This window comes from Erythrolamprus reginae, chromosome 9 (assembly GCF_031021105.1).
Source record: "Erythrolamprus reginae isolate rEryReg1 chromosome 9, rEryReg1.hap1, whole genome shotgun sequence".
Lineage (NCBI taxonomy): Eukaryota > Metazoa > Chordata > Lepidosauria > Squamata > Dipsadidae > Erythrolamprus > Erythrolamprus reginae.
The window spans coordinates 24100726-24121078 of NC_091958.1; the positions used below are offsets into that span (position 1 = coordinate 24100726).

A 20353-nucleotide genomic window follows, 5' to 3' on the forward strand; every position below is an offset into this window, starting at 1 on the left:
CCAGGCGAGGGGAGTCGATCCTTTGAATCCCAAATCATATTTTGCATGCCCTAAATCCGGTGTCTCTCAACCCTGACAACTATAAGACATGTGGATTTGAACTCCCAAAATTCTCCAGCTAGCATGCAGCCTAGGGAATTCTGGGAGTCGAAGTCCACACATCTTTCCAGAGTTGAGCAATACTGCTCAAAGTTATATTTACTCTTGCGCAATGATGTGCAGCTTAGTGGTTAAAACTGAAGTTTGACCTTGGAGAGTGATGGCTAACCTTTTTTTCCCTTGAGTGTTGAAAGTGTGTGCGCATGGCGACACCCATAATGCAATGCCCACTCGTGCGCCCTGTTCCCTGTTCATGCGCACGTGACCACCTACATACAACCCCCCAGACTCTCCCCCCCCCGCACATGCACAACCCCCCTGCACCCCAATTTTGGGCCTTCAAGGGCTGTTTCTGGACTTCTGGTAGGCCCAGTAGGCCTGTTATTCACCACCCCCTGGAGGCTTTCCTGGAGCCTGGTAAAGGCAAAAATGGCCTCCCCATCTCCCTTGAAGCCTTTGGAGACCAGTAACAGCCCATTTTTGGATTTCTGCTAGATCCATTTTTCACCCTCCCCAAACTTTGGAGGCTTTCCTGGAGCCTGGGAAGGGCGAAAACAGCCTCTCTTGGCCCTCCAGAAGCCCTCCAGAGTCCAGAAACCGCCTATTTCCAGACTGCTGGTAGGCCCAGTAGGCCTGTTCTTCTCACTCCCCAAACTCCAGAGGTTTTCCTGGAGCCTGGGGAGAGCGAGGCCCATTTTTCGCCCTCCCAGAGCCTCTGCACAAGCCCCTGTACTTACCTGGCATTCAAAATGGGCTGTGTGGAAACTTTTGGGAGGGGAGGGCAGCGGCAGCCGAAAATCAGCTGGCCGAAGTGCACACATATGTGCTGGAGCTGACCTGGGGCAACGGCTCCCGTGCCTGCAGAGATGGCTCTGTATGCCACCTGTGGCAGGTATGCCATAAGTTCACCATCATGAATCTAGGATATACTTCAGCAATAATAGTGGGATTTGAAAAATAGGTCAATCATGATAGTTTTGCCTGGTGCCTTAGATCAGTGATTTTCAACCTTTTTTGAGCCGCGGCACATTTTTTACATTTACAAAATCCTGGGGCACACCACCAACCAAATTGACACAAAATGACACTCTAAGACAATAGGTATTATACATATTATCTCCCCCTTGTGTGTGTGTGTGTGTATACACACTCTTGAACCATTTCCAAAAACAGGTGAGGGCTGGGAGTTTTCCTCTCTTATTCTTTGGGTGCTTTTTATCATATGCTTTAAATCAAGAGTCACTTCTCTCTCTCTTTTGTTTCTCTCTCTTTCCTTTCATTCTTCGCCTCAGTCATTTTCTCATTTATTTATTTTCTCTCATTTCTCTTTCCCTTCCTCTCCTCTCTCTTTCTTGCTTTCTCTCTCTCACTCACTCACTCTTTCTGTCTCTTGCTTTCTCTCTCTCTTTCTCTCACACTCTTTCTTTCTCTCTATTTCTCTCTCTCTTTCTTTATCTCTTGCTTTCTCTCTCTCTTTCTCTCTCTCTCTCTCTTGCTTTCTCTCTCTCTTTCTCTCACACTCTTTCTTTCTCTCTATTTCTCTCTTTCTTTATCTCTTTCTTTCTCTCTCTCTTTCTCTCTCCCCCTCTCTCTTGCTCTCTCTCCCTCAGTGTCTCGCTCTCTTTCTTTCTCTCTCTCTTGCTTTCTTTTTCTCTCTCTTGCTTTCTTTCTCTCTCTCTCTCTCTCTTGCTTTCTTTCTCCTTCTCTCTCCCCTCTCGCGGCACACCTAACCATGTTCCGCGGCACACTAGTGTGCCACGGCACACTGGTTGAAAAACACTGCCTTAGATCATAAATTGGACTGTTCACTTAATCATGAGATAACATCCTGATCTTTATCTGCAGCACTTTCTAGAACAGTGTTTCCCAACCTTGGCAACTTGGAGATATTTGGACTTCAACTCCCAGAATCCCCCAGCCAGCGAATGCTGGCTGGGGAATTCTGGGAGTTGAAGTCCAAATATCTTCAAGTTGCCAAGGTTGGGAAACACTGTTCTAGAATATGTCTGCGGATATTCTAAGTCATCCAGGTGGTACGTAGTTGTCCAAAAGATGTTATTTCAAGAGGCAACTGTTTTTCCTTGAAGATGTTTCAGTTCCGGAACTGAAGAAGAATCTTGGGTGAGAAGCGAAATGCCTTCAATGAAAAACAGTTGCCTCTTTAAAAGGTCCCACCTTTGGAAATTTCTAGAATATATTTTAGTATGATGCATCGAAGCTCTGAGTTAGACAGCCTTCCTGTGTTGATGCTAACAAATGTTTTTGGCTTCAGCCGTCATCATTCCAAACCATAAATCATCACCAAGATGTCTAGAAATCAACAAGCTAGATCATGTTAATGTTTATCCTGTTTTGGGAGCTAGAAGAGCCAATTAATGGAGATAAAATATGGTATGTTAAATGCTTCATGGTTTTTCTCTCTCTCTCTCTCCCCAAATAGCTTCTCGTTGGATCTGAGGATTTTGATATTAGGGTTTTTAAAGAAGATGAGATTGTGGCGGAAATGTCCGAGACTGAGGTAAATTTAATACTAAATTTATGTGGTTATTCAGTTTTCTGTAGTGATTCAATTTAGATAGAAAGATTGGAGATACATGAAGTTTTGGAATCTTTTTGACCATAAAGCAGTCTTCAAATAGATGAAAAGCTCATTTTATCGGTCAGCATATTCAAAAGTTTCCTCTAGGCCTGCTACGCTGTTCTATCCCCCCCCCCCCTTTCGACAGGTTAATGGAAATTGGACATGAATCAAATAATTTCATTCAACACCAAATGAAGGACATGGGAAAGTGGATTCAGGAGAAAGAGATAATAATGGCAGCAGTATTTAAAAAAAAAAATACATTGGAGTTAAGTGATGTCGCCTTTTCCAGAAGATTCTCCACCTTCCGCCAATCCATTAAAGCTTATTCAAAAGGAAATCTGAAATGGAAATACAGGTAATCCTCAACTTACAACAATTCAATACTCAAAGTTACAATGGCACTGGAAAAACATGACTTATGCCCATTTTTTACACATGACCATTGTAGCATCCCCATAGTCATGGGATCAAAATTCAGACACTTGGAAACTGATTCATATTTATGATGGTTCAGTGTCCCAGAATCGTGTGGTCTCCTTTTATGACCACCCAACAAGCGAAAGCAATGGGGAGGATTGACTTAACCATGTTACTAACTTAATTGCAGGGATTCACTTCATAACTTTGGCAATAAAGGTCTTAAAATGAGGCAAAGTTCACTTACCCATTGTCTCACTTAGCAACAGAAATTTTAGGCTCAAATATGATTGTAAGTCGAGGACTACCTGTTGCTTTACTTTTACATAGGAAACTGAGAAGAACTTCAAACTGAGCAGAGTAAAATTCAGGGAGAAGAATGTCCAGAGTTTGCTTTCTTTGTTGTGACAACTATAGAATAGAATAGAATTCTTTATTGCCCAAGTGTGATTGGAAACACAAGGAATGAATGCTGTCAGTGGACCTAAGGAAAATAAAATACATGCATCAAGAATAAAAAGATACACTTAGTGATAATCATGGGTTACTAATAAGCTATCAAATCGTACTAGGAAACAAATAAAAACAATATTAATTGAAAGATACAAGCAACATGTTTATAGTAATAAGTGGGAGGAGATAGATACAGTCTATAGTAATACAGGTAGTAATACAGTATTACAGATAGTAATACAGTCTCAGTAAATAATTTGACAGTGTTGTGGGAATTAGTTGTTAAGCAGAGTGATGGCATTTGGGGAAAAACTGCTTGTAAGTAGTTGTTCTGGTATGCAGTGCCCTATAGAGTCATTTTGAGAGTAGACATTGAAACAATTTATGTCCAGGATGTGAGGAACAAAATGATCATCTTTTAGTTTTATTGATGAGTCATTATTAATATTTAGATTGACCATTGTTGCCCACTGCTGTGGACTCTGAGCTGTTTACAAAAATCTAGCGAATAATTTAAAGTACAGTATTAAAAATATAAATAAGACAGTCCAGACTAAAGGCTACTATTAAAACTGACACCCCTCCTCCCCGTCCTCAAAGCATGAAGCCGAGACCTGGGACCAAAGTCAGGTGTTACGCAGCTCCTGGGTTTGTCACAGCTGTCTCCGTGGCCTTCAGGTTTGGTGTGAAGGGAAGGTGTTGACCAGAGACATGAGCCTAGTGGTCCATTTCCCCTTCCCTTCCCTTCCCTTTTCTCATTCACTTTTCCCCTTGTTCTCCATCTCTGGCTTATAGAGTTCTTTCTTTGTCTTTTGCCATGCAAAAATGATTGGCATCCTTGCTTGTTCACTGCCTCCCCTAAACCATGCCTTGCGGAGAGACCCTCACAAGAGGATAGCTGTCTTCCTCCGCTGCTTTTTTTCTCCACCTTTAGACGGCCCAAATCTCCTGCCACCTCCTGCCAAGCAGCATTCTTAGCATCTGCAACAGGAGACTTCTTGGCGACTACAAGTTGGAGAAACCCTGGTTTAAAATGACAAAAGTTCAATATTGGGGAGTTGAAGGCGATTCTAGGCTTTCCATGGCAAGATGGGACACATACTCCTTAGACAGGCAAGGCCAGGATAACCATTAATTCAGAATTTAAGTTAAATGCATTTAAGTTTAATTAAAACTAATTGAGATGAATTATGACTGCCAGTGTAATTATTCATTTCCTTTGTCTGTGGCATTCAGATTTAGTTTGGTAGCTACTTTGGAGGGCTTCTGAGGGCTTTTAAGGGCTAGTTATAACCTGGAGCTGCAGGTTGTGCATCTTAGGTTTAGGAATACAAACAAATATTCATATTCTGCAGGCGTATTAGGCCAGACAGTGATAAAGCAATACAACATGCTATTCTTCAGGCTTAAATTGCTGCCAGAAAAGCCGAAGCTACTGCAAAATCATGTGAAGTGTTTGTATCGCTGTGGAAACCACACTTGAAATAATGTCCATAGCACAAAAAAGATGTTGAGATTCTGGAAAGAGTGCAGAGAAGAGCAGCATAGATGATAAAGGGTTTGGAGGCTAACCCATGATTAGGGGACGAGGTTAAGGGAAGTAGGTATGTCTAGTCCAGGGATCAGCAACCTGCGGCTCTGAAGCTGCATGTGGCTCTTTCATCCCTCTGTTGCAGCTCCCTGTCGCCAGTCAGCACCACAATTTTGAGAGGAGCTTCTGGTTGGCAGAAGGGGGAAGCAAGGCGTGCCAGGAGGAGATTCTATGGCAAGGGGTGGGTTTTCTGGTCAGCTCCACAATTGATAGGGCTTTTGGTTAGTACTGGTGGAGGAAAAATGATTCTACATTAAGAGGAGAGACTACGGGAAGGGAAGTGGGCTTCCGGTCGGCTCCAGAATTGAACGGGGTGGGGGTGGTTCCAGTTAGGACCTTTGTGGCTCTTTGAGTGTTTAAGGTGGCTGATGCCTGGCCTAACCTAATGAAGAGAAGGACTAGCGGTGACAAGTACTAGGCCTTCTAGTACTTGAGCTATCACAGAGAGGAGGAAGTCAACCTACTCTCCAAAGCACCTGAAGCCAGGACAAAAAATAAAGGATGGAAGTGTATCAACCTAGAACTAAGGAGAACTTTCCTGACAAGAGAGCAATTAATCAGTGGAACAGCTTGCTTCGAGTGGTGCTCCATCACTGGAATTTTTCAGAAGAGATTGGAGATTCATTTGCCTGAACTTCTAATTATATTCTATATTTTAGTATATGAGAGAGAGAGAGAGGGAGGGAGAGAGAGAGAGAGAGAGAGAGATAGATTGCGAGACAGCTCTTACTGTAATGACAGAGGAATGTAAACAGTTCTGATTCTGCCACAAACTACTTAGAATGAAGGTGGGGGCTCTATTTGATTCAAGAAGTCTGCTATGGGGGGAAAAAACGCTTTTGGGGTAAAATATTTTAACCCCAAAACAACTTTAAAAGCTGTTAGGAAAATTCCAAGAGATAACATCATTATATCGTGGTGGGAAAAACATGTCCTAATTTCTACCCAGTGTAACAGTTAGTAACAATGACTGTTTGGGCAGCAGAGGGCCAAAATGCTCAAAGGCTCTGAAAGAAGGCTTGAATTCCTTGTCTGTAGGCCTGGGATGGAGAAGGGCCAGATGGCTTCTGTCCAGCATCCTTGGCAGGGGAAAAGACTCCATTATTTATTGATGGACCAGCCTGTAATAATAGTCCTGTGTAACAAATTACATGTAAAAATCTAAAAAGCATATACTGTACTACGAAAATAAAATGTAAAGGAATCCTGATGGAATAAATCTAAAGAGTACTAAAGTTGATGAGTTTCTTTGACCTGCAATCAAAATGCCTGTTCTTGAAAGATGATCTCTTGGGCCTTTTGGGGATAAACTTGGCAGAAGTCAATGTGAGTGTAATGACAGAAATTGGCCAAAAATATACCTTGCTCTTTGTCTCACATGCATTTGAATTAGTAGAGACCTGTAGAAGAGCAAGAAAGGAAGGACCATGGGGTGCTTGGTACTCTGAGTGTGGTGGTTTTCTTGCAGAAGTTTCATTACTAAACTAGGTAACTTCCTCAGTGCACTAAGTAACATCACTGATGATGTTACTTAGTGGGTTCATGAAATGTCTGCAAGAAAACAAAGCTCAGAGAGCACCAAGGACCTTATAGTTGAATCCTGAGCTACAAATATTCTTTTTAAAAGAAGGACACCCTCCTAAAAGCTTTCCCACCATACGTTATGACCCACGGGCATATTTTGCAGGCAGGTAAAAGAGTGTCTACTAGGTTGACATTTCCGAGATGTTACAGGCCTTGGAAGTGACTGAAGTAGAGAAAGGGACAATTTTAGCCTTAAACACACCAAGATAGAAATAGATTCTCCTTTTTTGGAAATAATTTGGCTCCGTTGTTAAGATTTCATTAGATCCTTCTGCATCACAGCTGGATACAGCACTAGCCAAATCTTTTCAATGCAGGTGTTGGTATTGGTAAGATGAGTATTATTGAGACTGAACCCTTGCCAAACCAGGCCTATTTAATGGGCATGAATACTGTAACTGCCAATTTAAAAATGCCACGAAACTGCCAATATCAATCTGATTTAGCGGAAGGCAGCTTAATTCCATAGAGATAGTCGGCTTAATTATTTAGTTCAACAACAGTTGTTAACCTTCCTTTCTTTATTTTCCAGATCGTCACTGCCCTAACCGCGATGAGCCCCACTCGCTTCGGCTATGCACTTGCTAATGGCACAGTGGGCATTTATAACCAGGCAGCACGCTACTGGAGAATTAAAGTTAGTATGATGTAAATTGGGGACTTCAGAACAGCTGGATTATCCAGCATCGAGAAATGTACATCGAAAGGACTGTAAATCTGCACAGGGCGTCAAAAAAGTCCAGATGGCAGCCACTACCATGGAATTGAAGTCCCCTCCTGCCTTTCGATGTGCATTATGTTTCATTATGTAGTTGAAGTTGCTGTCTTCTTTTTCAGTATTGCCACAGCATGGATGTTCATTTTCTCCTTCTTTTCCCTTTCCTTCTCTCTCTCCTTCCCCTTCTCTTCCATTCAGTTTGGACACTGCCTAGTTCTGATTGCGTGATGTAAACAGACACAGAGGCCTAGAATGTGTGAGCTTGTAGTTCATCTGTCTCAATGTTTTATTCAAAGTTCACATTAATCAGGCATGGCATGCAATGCAGAGTAGCCCCATGATCTTTAACTGACTTGGTTAAGTCTGTTAGGAAAACCTGTCAGGTGCAAATAACCACTTCTGGATGCTGATTTCAAAGCACTGAAAGTATCAAGCGCAGGAAATCCGGAGTCCAGGTGGTTCAAACGAATATAAAGGTTGCATTCTATGCTAAAGCTCTGTACTAAAATCTGAACTAGTGACAGTCAAAACAAACTGGCAATAGATAAGAGTCAATGGAATTCAAAGAAGGCCGGACTTAAATCTCTTATGGGCTTGAAGGGACTCAGGGCTGATGATGTGCTTGACCCCCTCCCTCAGATTCAGCCTGGTCATCTCCTACAGAAAGGCTTATTAATGATACCTATAGACAACAATCTGGTCAATTAACGGTCAAAGTTAAATTGGTGCTAGATAAAGGTTATTGGAGTTCATGGTGGGGGGAGGTTGGACCTCGGTTTCTTGAGAGGGAACTCAGTGACTCCAGACTGATGACATGTTTAGCCCCACCTTCAGGCTCAATCTACTCTTCTCCTATATCACCCTACCCATCATCTTCTTGTAGGTGAGACTTAAACTTGCTTTGTTGAGAATTTTGAAGTCTTGACAGACATGTAACTGATAGCTATATAAAGAAGCTGAAGGTCCAACTGGTATTCAAGTGGTATAGTATACAGTGGTACCTCGATACTCGACCAAAATTCGTTCCAGAAGTGTGGTCGAGAACCGATTTGGTTGAGTACCGAATTTATTTATCCCATAGGAAATAATGGAAATGGATTTAATTGGTTCCCAGCCCCTGTTAACTCGCTGGGAACCAATTAAATCTATTTTCTTTATTTCCAATGGGATAAATAAATTCGGTACTCCAAGCTGCAGGAAGGGTGGGGGCTGCTACAATCCCAGCAGCTTCGGGGGGGCTGAGGAGTTCTATAATTCCTCCAAGCTGCAGAAAGGGTGGGGGCTGCTGCAATCCCGGCAGCTTCGGGGGGCTCCTTTCTTCATTGCTTCCTCTTATTATCTGTAAGCAGCTGCAAAAACTTTCTCCTTCCCGGTGGCTCCTTCCCTTCGAGGAGCAACAGCGCCGGGAGCGTCACGTAATGAAGGGAAGCTGCTGGAGCGGCGGCAACTGCTGAGATGGCTCCAGCGGCTTCCCTTCATCATGTGACGTTCCTGGCGCTGTTGCTCCTCGAAGGGAAGGAGCCACCGGGAAGGAGAAAGTTTTTGCAGCTGCTTACAGGTAATAAGAGGAAGCAATGAAGAAAGGAGCCCCCCGAAGCTGCCGGGATTGCAGCAGCCCCCACCCTTCCTGCAGCTTGGAGGAATTATAGAACTCCTCAGCCCCCCCGAAGCTGCTGGGATTGTAGCAGCCCCCACCCTTCCTGCAGCTTGGAGCTCTTAGAGAGCTCCTCAGCCCACTGAAGATGCTGGGATTGTAGCAGCCCCCGGCGGTAACATTTCGGATAATGAACAAAATTTTCTCTGGCTGTTTGGTATCCGAATTTTTGTTCAGATACTGAAGCAAATTTTTGCCGAAAATGTTGTTCGTTATCCAAAATGTACGAGAACCAAAGCGTTCGAGTACCGAGGTACCACTGTATAACTTTGAGACAAAAATTTCATCTATTCAGGGAAAGTAATAGCCCTCTTTTCATATGTCCAAGGTATTTCATTGTTGCTGCAACTCTATAGGATAGTTACTGTTACAAGGAAAGTTTCGTGGACTCACTCCTAGAGTCAAGATTGAATGTAGAGTCATAGCTGTTCATCATCTCTATTACTCCCCTGTGTCAGTATCTCTCCACTAGATGTGGGAAAATATTAGGGTTAGTACCAAGAAGTGACCTGCTTGTTACTCATAGATCCGTTTTTCCCCCCTCAGTCTAAAAATCAGGCGATGTGCATCGATGCTTTTGATATTAATTCTGATGGAGTCTGTGAATTGATAACTGGATGGTCCAGTGGGAAGGTAAGTGTAAGGAAGATCGTATTTTACTTTCTTCCCTGCTTCTTTCCTAAAGATTAAACTCTTGGTCTGGTTTAGATTTCTGATAGCATTGTTGGCTGCTCCCAGAAGAAATGGACCATATTAGGCAGATAAGAAGAGGCAATGTTTAATTTGGCCATTTCAGAGGTCTTCAAACTTAGCAACTTTAAGACTTGTGGACTTCAACTCCCAGAATTCTCCAGTTAGCATAGTTGGCTAAGGGATTCTTGGAGTTGAAGTCCACAAGTCTTGACGTTGCCAAGTTTGGGGACCCCTAATCTTTTTTCTTAAAATTGTTCTACCCTTCCTCAAGGTGTGTGTGCTTGCAGATCATGGAATAATAGTTATGGAACTCAGAATAAAGAAGGAAAAAGAAGAATTAGTTTGTAAACTAGGGGTTGTTCTGGATTTCTAACATCTCAGTTTGACTTAAAAGATTTACATAAAATGTATATTCTTTTTTTTTTTAAATGATCTTTGTTCTTTCTACCTTTGAATGTTGCAGATTGACGCACGCAATGACCGAACTGGAGAAGTCATTTTCAAGGACAACTTTGCTTCTTGCATCGCGGGAATCGTGCAGGGAGATTACAGGATGGATGGAAGCACCCAGATAATCTGCTGCTCGGTTGATGGTGAAGGTAACAATGCCTTTGCATGTTCAAGGCTTTTTTCATTTACAAGGAGTGGGAACAATGTGAGTGGGTGTACTAAAGCAGAAATGTTCTGCTGTCCCAGGAACAAGGCTTGATCTTTCAAGACCTAGCTAAGACAAGCATCGTGTGTGTGTGTGTGTGTGTGTGTGTGTGTGTGTGTGTGTGTATGAGCTAGCATCTGAATTTTGATGCTACAGCAGTTAAGTGTGAAAAAGGGTCCATTAGTCACATTATCAGTGCCATTGTAACTTCAAATGGTCACTAAGCGAATGATTACCTGTAATTGACTTGGATTTTGATTTTTAATTGCGGTCTTTTTGTTTCCTTTGTGCGTGTCGAGGCATACAATTGCTTATGATATATTAGAATAATTTTTGTGGAACTTCAGCAGGATGAATAACAAGTTGGAATTCAACTGTGGAGATTCCCTTTTAATCTCATAAAACCAACGTTTTCCTTTTCTTAGTTTGGATTGGACAGGTTTATCCCACAAACCTTTATTAATATGTACTTAGGCCAGACTAAATATGTGGTCCATTTCTTCTCTCTTATTTATGAACCTCTGTTTTGCAATAGCAACTATTTTCCAGCAAGAACTTCAAGAGGAAGGTGAAGACACTTCCAAAGTCACCCAGTTTGTATTTGTGCCTAAGGCAGGACTAGAACTTACCAACTCCTTGTTTCTAGCTTGGCACATTAACCAATAGGCCAAACTGTCTCTGGATCCCACTCAAGTCCCATTCTCACCTCTTCTGGCTTTTGTAAGAGTGGGCACCCTTCCTTGGATTCATCCACCATGCAGATGTCCTTGGTGGCATAGCTGTTCATGCAGTAGGCATCATAGCCTGCCCCAATTCACAGAGTGCATAAAAGCACTTCTTGACTTTGTTTTTACACAGTGCGAGGATACCTGCCAGGGACTCAAGAGACAAAAGGCAGACAGATGGACCCGAGTGTGGAGCAAGACCTGATTCGTGGGCTTAGTCAGAAGAAGCAAAACTTGCTCCTTGAGCTACGCAACTATGAAGAAAATTCAAAGGTAGTTTATGTAAAGATGGAAGATCTAGAACAGAATCTAGGCCTGTAAGAAGACAAGCAAGTATAACTTCAGCAGTAGGAAGCAAGAAGTTCAGGAATTAAAGAAAACTTTTCCTCTTACACTATTTTGTACTTATTCTATTTTGCTGGGAAAGAATTATGATTGCACAACAACAGAAATAATTCCCCCCCTCTCTGCAAATTAGCAATATTGACAGAAAGGAGCAATCAACATTAGGTCATAAAAGATTTGAGTGTCTTCTTTGGTAGATAAAATTTGGGTCTGGTTTTGGAGCTTCCTGTGTCAGTGAAAGCAAAGTATAAAAATATATTTCTATACATTGTTCAACATTTAGAATAAGACCTGTATTTTGTTTTAAAGCAGGTGGAACTGAACACTCAGGTAAATGAGATGGATGGGCAAAGGGGTGTGATCCCAGCAAACACACAGCTCCAGACTGCATTGTCTGTCAATCTGGGATCGGAAAGCGAATCCGCTCATGTAGAACTCTGCATATCTACATCCAATGGTAAGTCAGGGTTAGCAGCCAAAATTTGTTGGTACAGGCTCAGTATATATGTATAATTTCTTGGCTATGAGCTTCTTCAATCTGACTCAGACATTTGCACCTTTCATTGATCTTTTGACCTGATCTTAAGAATCTGAGCATCTACCTGGGCTAGAGGAATACACCTATTATAGGGTTGTTGTCAGGGTTCCAAGTAATTCATTTATTTATTTATTGGACTTGTATACTGCTCCTCTCCATGGACTTGGGGCGGTTCACAACATATAAAAAAACAATATACAATAAAACATCTGAAATTCAATTTATATAAATAACTAATCTAAAACCATTCTAAAAAGCATGAAACATTAAAAATCATTCATTCAGATTCAGGCCACAAACATTCACATACTCGTTGGCCAGAGGCTAGGGTCTAGTGACCCCAAGCCTTGCAGTGTAAATAGGTTTTCAGATTCTTGTAGAAGGCGAGGAGGGTGGGAGCAGTATGAATCTTCGGGGGGAGCTGATTCCAGAGAGCCGGGGCCCCCACAGAGAAGGTTCTTCCCCAGGTCCCGCCAAGCGACATTGTCTAGTTGACAGGACCTGGAGCAGGCCGACTCTGTGGGACCTAACCAGACGCTAGGATACTATGGTAACGCACCCATAGCCAACAGAACTCTGAGGCACGTAGGTTCCTCAAAGAATAGTTTTATTTGGATGTATCATAGGCTGGTGAAGGCCAACTCTAAATGTTCCTGTGGTTTTCATGTCATTAAAAGTAAACGTTTTTTCCCCAAACAATCAGTCACATGGTCCAATCAAGATGCTGTCCAGTGGCTTGGTAACTTCACTGCTCCTCTTTTCAGCCACCTGTTGGAACGTCCTTGGTTCCCAGGGGAAAGTATTTTGTTTGGGCTACGAAATCCCAGTTATCTGTAGTCCCCACTCCCTAGTCCTCAACTCCATTGTGGCAACGCTGAAGCCTCAAAGGTGGCCTCAGTCAGGCTAGCTTCAGAGTGAGGCCTGCAACCAGCTGAGATGGAGCTGAACTGGGGCAACGGCTCATGTGCCCACAGAGAGGACGCAGCGTGCCACCTGTGACACACGTGCCATAGATTCACCATCACGGCCCTAGAGAGTGTGGAGAGAAGAGCAACAAAGATAATAAAAGGTTTGGAGGCTAAATTGTATGCTGAATGGTTTTGGGAGGTTCATATATCTAGTCTAGCGAAGAGAAAGATTGGGGTGGGAGACAGGATAGCAGTCTTCCAGTACTTGAGGGGCTCTCAAAGAGAAGAGGGGGTGGACTTGTTCTGCCTTCTGATGCTTTGGAGAATAAGAAGCAGTGGATAGAGTGGAATGGAATGTAGAATACAATACAATACAATACAATAAATTTGAACAGAACAGAACAGAATGTAGAATATAATGTGGAATAAAATATAATAATAAAAAATAAAATACAATATTGTTGGGCCATCACTGCTTTATATTATATAAAATAGAGTAGAGTAGAATAGAGAATAAAATAGAATAGAGAATATTTCGACGATGTGAAACTTTTCAACACCACTGACAACACACTCACTCTCCAAAAAGACCTGGACTTTGTCTCAGACTGGTCTAACACCTGGCAACTTCAAATATCAACCAACAAATGCTCTACCCTCCACATTGGCAAAAAGAATCCAAACTGCACATACGAACTGAATAAACAATCTCTCACTGCCAACCCACACTCAGTAAAAGACCTTGGAATGCTAATATCGAATGACCTCAGTGCTAAAGCCCACTGCAACAATAGCGCCAAAAAAGCTTCTAGAGTTGTTAACCTGATCCTACGCAGCTTCTGCTCAGGCAATCTCACACTACTCACAAGAGCCTACAAAACTTTTGCCAGACCCATCCTAGACTACTGCTCATCTGTCTGGAACCCATAACACATCTCAGACATCAACACCCTTGAAAATGTCCAAAGATATTTCACCAGAAGAGCCCTTCACTCCTCCACTTGAAACAGAATATCCTACGAAAATAGACTAACAATCCTGGGCCTAGAAAGCCTAGAACTACGGCGCCTAAAACATGATTTGAGTATTGCCCACAAGATCATATGCTGCAACATCCTACCGGTCAATGACTACTTCAGCTTCAACCGCAACAACACAAGAGCACGCAAGAGATTCAAACTTAATACGAACCACTCCAAACATGACTGTAAAAAATATGATTTCAACAATCGAGTTATCGAAGTGTGGAACTCATTACCGGACTCAATTGTGTCAACCCCTAACCCCCAACATTTCTCCCTTAGACTCTCCACGATTGACCTCTCCAGGTTCCTAAGAGGCCAGTAAGGGGCGTACATAAGTGCACTGGTGTGCCTTTCATCCCCTGTCCAATTGTCTTTCCTTTCTTTCACTTATATATATTTTCTTTCTTTTATATATCCTCTCCTCTAAGTTCACTTTTACCCTTATATATATTACTACATGTCTATTTTTCTTCCTATGTATTTGTGTATTGGACAAATGAATAAATAAAATAAATAGAATCGAATTAGAATAGAATCGAATTAGAATAGAATAGAATTTTATTGGACACACAAGGAATTTGGCTTGATGCACATGTTCTCAGTGTACATAAAAGAAAAGATACGTTTGTCAATAATCAGTCCGGCTACAAATAAGTAACCCAATCATATTAGGAACCCATCAATATAAATTGTAAGGGTACAAGCAACGAAATTACAGTCATACACTCATTTGTGGGAGGAGATGGGTGATGGGTGATGGGAATGATGAGAAGATTGCAGACAGTGTATAGTTTGGATGATCTAAGGGGAAATCCAACCTGGAAGTAAGGAGGGGTTTTTTTGAGGGGGGGGGGGGCAATGAAATAGTGGAACGGTTTGCAGGGTGCTCTGTTTCTGGAGGGTTTACAAGAAATAATTGGACAACCATTTGACTAGGAGGGTGTAAGGTCTTTTTCCTTGAGCAGAGACTAGAAGACCTATATGGTCCAGCCCTATGTTTCTATCTTTTCTGTTCATAGTAAACTTTAGGCTACAAGTGAAATATCTGGTTGGTTGCTTCTTGTGATCATTATGACTTCCTTTCTGTCTGTCACCTTGGAGAACAGCTTTTAAACTTGAATCAATATCCTAGTATTCTTAATCTTGGGTAATGACGGCCAGGGCATGCAGCCATCATGGCCAGTCTCCATGGCAGGTCGTAGGTCGAGGACTACCTCTGTCAGAACCTTTAAAACTCACAAAGAGTTTTGTTTTGTTTTCATTTAAGACACGATTATCCGAGCGGTGCTGATCTTCGCCGAAGGCCTCGTTGAGAGTGAGAGCCATGTGATCCACCGCACTCCTCAGAACCTCTCGAGCAGCATAAAAATCCCACTCTCCCCCCCGAAAGACGTCCCGGTAGAGCTGAACATCAAAGCCCTTGTTGGATACAAGAAGAGGTACGTGAGGGCTTGGCAGGGTTTCCATCAACTGCCTTTCTCCCCACCCCCCACCCCTTTGATGGTCTCAAGCCTTTTTGCTCTTGGGCTTTTATTAAAGAAAACAGGGACCCTCAATTATGTGGGAGAATTCAGGAGAACCTAAATGTAGAGAGAAATATTGGATAAGCCCTCGGGCAGGTTTTCGAGTCAACAAGTGCCAGCGCTTTGCATTCAGCAAAGGTGGTTTTTTTTTCTTAATGTTTTGAAGGAACAAATGGTGTACATCGGTTTATAGATTATTTTTCTTCTTCTGTTCAATCATGTCTGATTCTGGTAGACTGCCTGGACAGATCCCTGCAGTTTCCTTGGCAAGGTTTTTCAGAAGTGGTTTGCCATTGCCTCCTTCCTAGGGCTGGAAGAAAGTGATTGGGCCATGGTTCCAGGCTGGCTTTATGCCTAAGGCTGGACTAGAACTCCCAGTCTCCTGGTTCCTAGCCTGATGCCTTAACCACTATACCAAAGCTGCCTTTGTAACATAGGTTAGACTTGTTTGAATAGATTTGGGCATGGAAGTGGTTTGCCAGTGCTTCCTTCCTCAGACAGAATGACTACCCTAGGTCACCCAGTTAGGCTTTGGGCCTAAGGCAGATCTAGAACTCCCAGTTTCCTGGTTTTTAACTTGATGCCTTCACCACTAAACCAAACTCGCTCTTTTATAGATATTACAGAGCTAGAATCTTGGTGTGCAAATGGGTTGCGATTCATATTTGGCTTTTCGTGATAAAGAAAATAAGCACATCTCTGAAAACAGATAAATTATGCTACAGGGTATTCTTTCTACATCCATTCTTGGATCTCCCTCCCTCCCTCCCAATGGATCTAGTAGTAGTCAGAAAGGCTGTAAGTTAGTTAAAAGGATCTTGTGTGGAAATTCCTCCTGATCTAGAATATTACACTAGTAAGAATCACTGGGAATAATGGAAGCAAACTGAACCAGGAAAGATTCAACCTGAAAATAAGGAGGAATTTCCTGACAGTGAGAGCAATCAACCCATGGAACAAAAGTTGTCGTTGGAAGTTGTGGGAGCTTCATCACTGGAGGCTTTCAAGAAGAGATTGTCAGAAATGGTGTAGGGGCTTCTGCTTGGGTAGGGGGTGGGGGGTTGGACTATATGACATACATATTATCTGATATTATCATATATTCTCCAAAATTAAAAGATTTTGGAAAAGACAAATGGAGAAAAAATATATATGCAATATCTGGATAAAAGTTAAATTTGAGTGCAGTCACTTCAGTTGAGGCTGCTCAGCATATTTCCCCCTGTCTTCCCCATCTGCCATTCCCCAAATTTTTTGAATTCTGGAGAATCCAGGTAAGTACTGTATCTCTAAAACCCCTTCCACAGTTAAAACAGTAGTTTCCTTCCAAATCGTGCCTTTAAATGAGAACCTGATTCAAACTTAAAGGCCTTCCAAGCTAATTTGTTTTTATGAAGTGTTTTATGTGTTTTTCTTCCTGTTCTTCCATTTGCATGTGTGTGCATTTTTTTAGCACAGTCTTGCCAGTAGGAGGAAGAATGAGGCATGCAGAATAAAAAGGAATTTGTAGGAGTCGGAGTAACTCCTAACTCTTAGGCAGCAGGAATCTCTAGCTGTCCCTGGGCCTTGAATGTACTCGTCTCTTGTTCTTTTAAGCATCCATATTCACTCATAAGATCCAAAACTTTATAAACAAGAGCTCCGAGATCCAGAAGGATCATGTTATTCCAGAAAAAAATTACTTGATCCTTAAACTATCTATGGCCGTGAGGACATGAGAGACATTTTACTTAATAGCCCAAAGAGGGATTCAACACTAAAAAAGGGGACATTAAATGGAGCTGATCATCAGCGTTCATTTCCCACCCTTCATCCCACACCTGGAATGTGAAACAAGTGTCAGGATCAGGGTATCATAGAAAGAACCAAGGCTTGCCTAGGTGGCCTTCACCAGAAAGCAAAATGATTGTGAGTCCATTTCTTCAACCGCCTTGATGATTTTGTGTCATGCTTTCCCAGCACTCAGTTCCACGTTTTCGAGCTGTCCCGACAACTCCCTCGCTTCTCGATGTATTTGCTCTGCAGCCCCGACTATGCAACCAGGCCTCTGAGCTTTGTAAAATTCACTCTGGGTGAGAAGGTGCAGACGGTAAGTCTCTTTCTTTCTTTCTTTCTTTCTTTCTTTCTTTCTTTCTTTCTTTCTTTCTTTCTTTCTTTCTTTCTTTCTTTCTTTCTTTCCTTCCTTCCTTCCTTCCTTCCTTTCTTTCTTTCTTTCTTTCTTTCTTTCTAGTACATTCAGCAATGTAGTGTTTAATACTTGCTTTCTAAGGTAAGGGCTACGATGTTGTGCCTGGTGCCACAACGCTCTAAATAAAATATAGATAGGCTGTAAGGAACAAGGCTCAGCAGAATAGCTGGCATATACGTTAAGTGTTAGATGCTTAAGTTCTGACACCAAAGTAACCCATATATTATAAAGCTGTATGCTCTTGTATGTTATGTTTTTGTATGGTTTTTTTGGTCTTTGTTTTTGTTGTTTTAAATGTAAATATTAAATAAAGATATTTTAAAAAAACAAAAACAAAATGTTCTGTCTTACACCTTGGCAAAAAGAATCAGAACACAAAATACAAGCTCGGAGGGCACAACCTTGTAGACAACTCTCACTCTGTCTAGGACCTTGGAGTACTCATATCTAATGTCCTAAGTGCCAGAGCCCACTGTAACAACATTGCCAAAAAGGCACTAAGAGTTGTTAACCTAATCTTACGTAGCTTCTTCTCTGGCAACATTATACTGCTGACCAGGGCAATGCAAAACATTCACTAGACAACTTCTCGAATACAGCTCACCTGTCTGGAAGCCGCACTACATATCACACATTAATACAATTGAGAGAGTCCAGAAATATTTTACGGGAAGAGTCCTCCACTCTTCTGCTTGCAACAAAATACCTTATACCACCAAACTTGAAATTTTGTGCTTAGACAATTTAGAACTATGCCACCTTTGGTATGACCTAAGCATAATTTATAAAATTATCCACTACAATGTCCTATCTGTCATTGACTACCTCAGCTTCAACCACAACAATACACAATAGAGATAAACTTAAACTGCTCCAAACTTGTTTGCAGGAAATACTTCAGCAAGAGCGATCAGTGCCTGGAACACACTACCGGGCTCTGTGGTGTCTTCCCCAAACTCCCAAGGCTTTAAGCTTAGACTGTCGACTGTCGACCTCACCCCATTCCTAAGAGGTCTGTAAGGGGCATGCATAAGCGCACCATCGTGCCTACCGTCCCTATCCTACTGTGTTCATTTATCTTTGTGTATGTTTATATTTATACATATAACTGCTATTTTCTACATGTTTGACAAACAAATAAAATAAATAAAATAAGAGTTGTTTCAGAGAATTGATAGATGCTTCCACTTTCTTGTTAAGCAAGGCTTTTAGCTTGTGGTTGTTAACACGAAGGCTGAATGTGGGGACAAAAAGACACACAAGACTAAGGAGAAGGGTCTGAGTTCAAGTGGAGGTGAACTAACTTTGAATCGACAGTAAATCTGTAAAAGAAAACAGGTGGTCCTTGACTTACAACTACGACTGAACCCAGAATGGCTATTTCCAAGTGAGATATTTGTGAAGTGAACTCTGCCTCACTTATGACCTTCCTTGCCACAATTGTTAAAGTGAATGGTTAAGTTAGTAAAAAAAAAACCATTTAAAATTAGTAAAATTGTTGTTGAGTGAATCGGGCTTCCCTATTGAATTTGCTTAGCAGAAGATTGCAAAAAAGAGGATCGTATGACCCCGAGATATAGGATAAAGTCATTTCAACTGTCAAAAATATGAGTCGGTTGCCAAGCGTCTGAATTTTGACCATGGGGATACTGCAGTGGTCAAAAGTGTGGAATAAAAGGTCATAAGTCACTGTTGTAACTGAACAGTGACTAAACAAATGGTTGTAAATTGAGGACTTCCTGTAGCAGAGGTCTTCAAACTTGGCAACTTTAAGACTTGGGGACTCCAACTCCCAGAATTCCTCAGCCAGCATGGCTGGCTGAGGATTTCTGGGAGTTGGAGTCCCCAAGTCTTAAAGTTGCCAAGTTTGAAGACCCCCGCCCTGTAATATCTTCTTATTCCTGAGCCCTCTTGATAATTGCAGGTGTGACCCTTACACGTCTAGGGCATCAGCTGCAAATCCCCAGCAGCATATCACAACATTGCCACCTGTTTTCTACCTACTCTTGTTCTCCAAACTCACACAATGTGAATTTATGCTTCAAGGGCGTTGTGTGGATAAGACAAAATTTTCTACTCCCGGAGGATGTGGAGATGCGGAACGAGTCACTGGATGTCTGCTTCACCTCCCTCCGCGACTCAGGACAGCTGTGCATCCGAATGAGTTCCAGCGGAGAGGTAGTCTTTGGCTTGTCTCATTTATGTCTCATGTAAGAGCTTGGGTGGCGCAATGGTTAGAAATGAGCTGGGGTGGCGCAGCAGGTAGAGTGCAGTACTGCAGGCCACTGAAGCTGACTGTAGATCTGTAGGTTAGAGGTTCAAATCTCATCACTGGCTCAAGGTTGACTCAGCCTTCCATCCTTCCGAGGTGGGTCAAATGAGGACCCGGATTGTGGGGGCAATAAGCTAGCTCTGTTAAAAAGTGCTGTTGCTAACATGTTGTAAGCTGCCATGAGTCTAAGGAGAAGGGCAGCATAAAAATCGAATGAATGAATGACTGCAGTCCTGCAGGCTCCTTCTGCTGACTGACGTGTGTCCGAGCGAGATTTGGCTTCTGCACATGCACAGGAAGTAAAATCTGAGGAGAGGCCGTGTTGCCGTGTGAGATTTTGGTGATCTTTTTGCTTCTGCGCATGCGGGAAGCAAAAAAATA

At 42.2% G+C, this 20353-nt stretch overlaps 1 protein-coding gene across 1 annotated transcript in view; it reads left to right on the forward strand.

Moving 5' to 3' along the window:
• Positions 1–20353, forward strand: part of BBS2 (Bardet-Biedl syndrome 2) — a 42425-nt gene that overhangs the window by 15390 nt on the left and 6682 nt on the right. Inside the window, exons 5-13 of the mRNA XM_070760497.1 lie at positions 2540–2617; positions 7261–7365; positions 9647–9733; positions 10257–10392; positions 11307–11446; positions 11828–11975; positions 15257–15428; positions 17472–17601; positions 19747–19878. Of these exons, the coding sequence (XP_070616598.1) occupies positions 2540–2617; positions 7261–7365; positions 9647–9733; positions 10257–10392; positions 11307–11446; positions 11828–11975; positions 15257–15428; positions 17472–17601; positions 19747–19878 (1128 nt within the window). The remainder of the gene's footprint in view (positions 1–2539; positions 2618–7260; positions 7366–9646; positions 9734–10256; positions 10393–11306; positions 11447–11827; positions 11976–15256; positions 15429–17471; positions 17602–19746; positions 19879–20353) is intronic.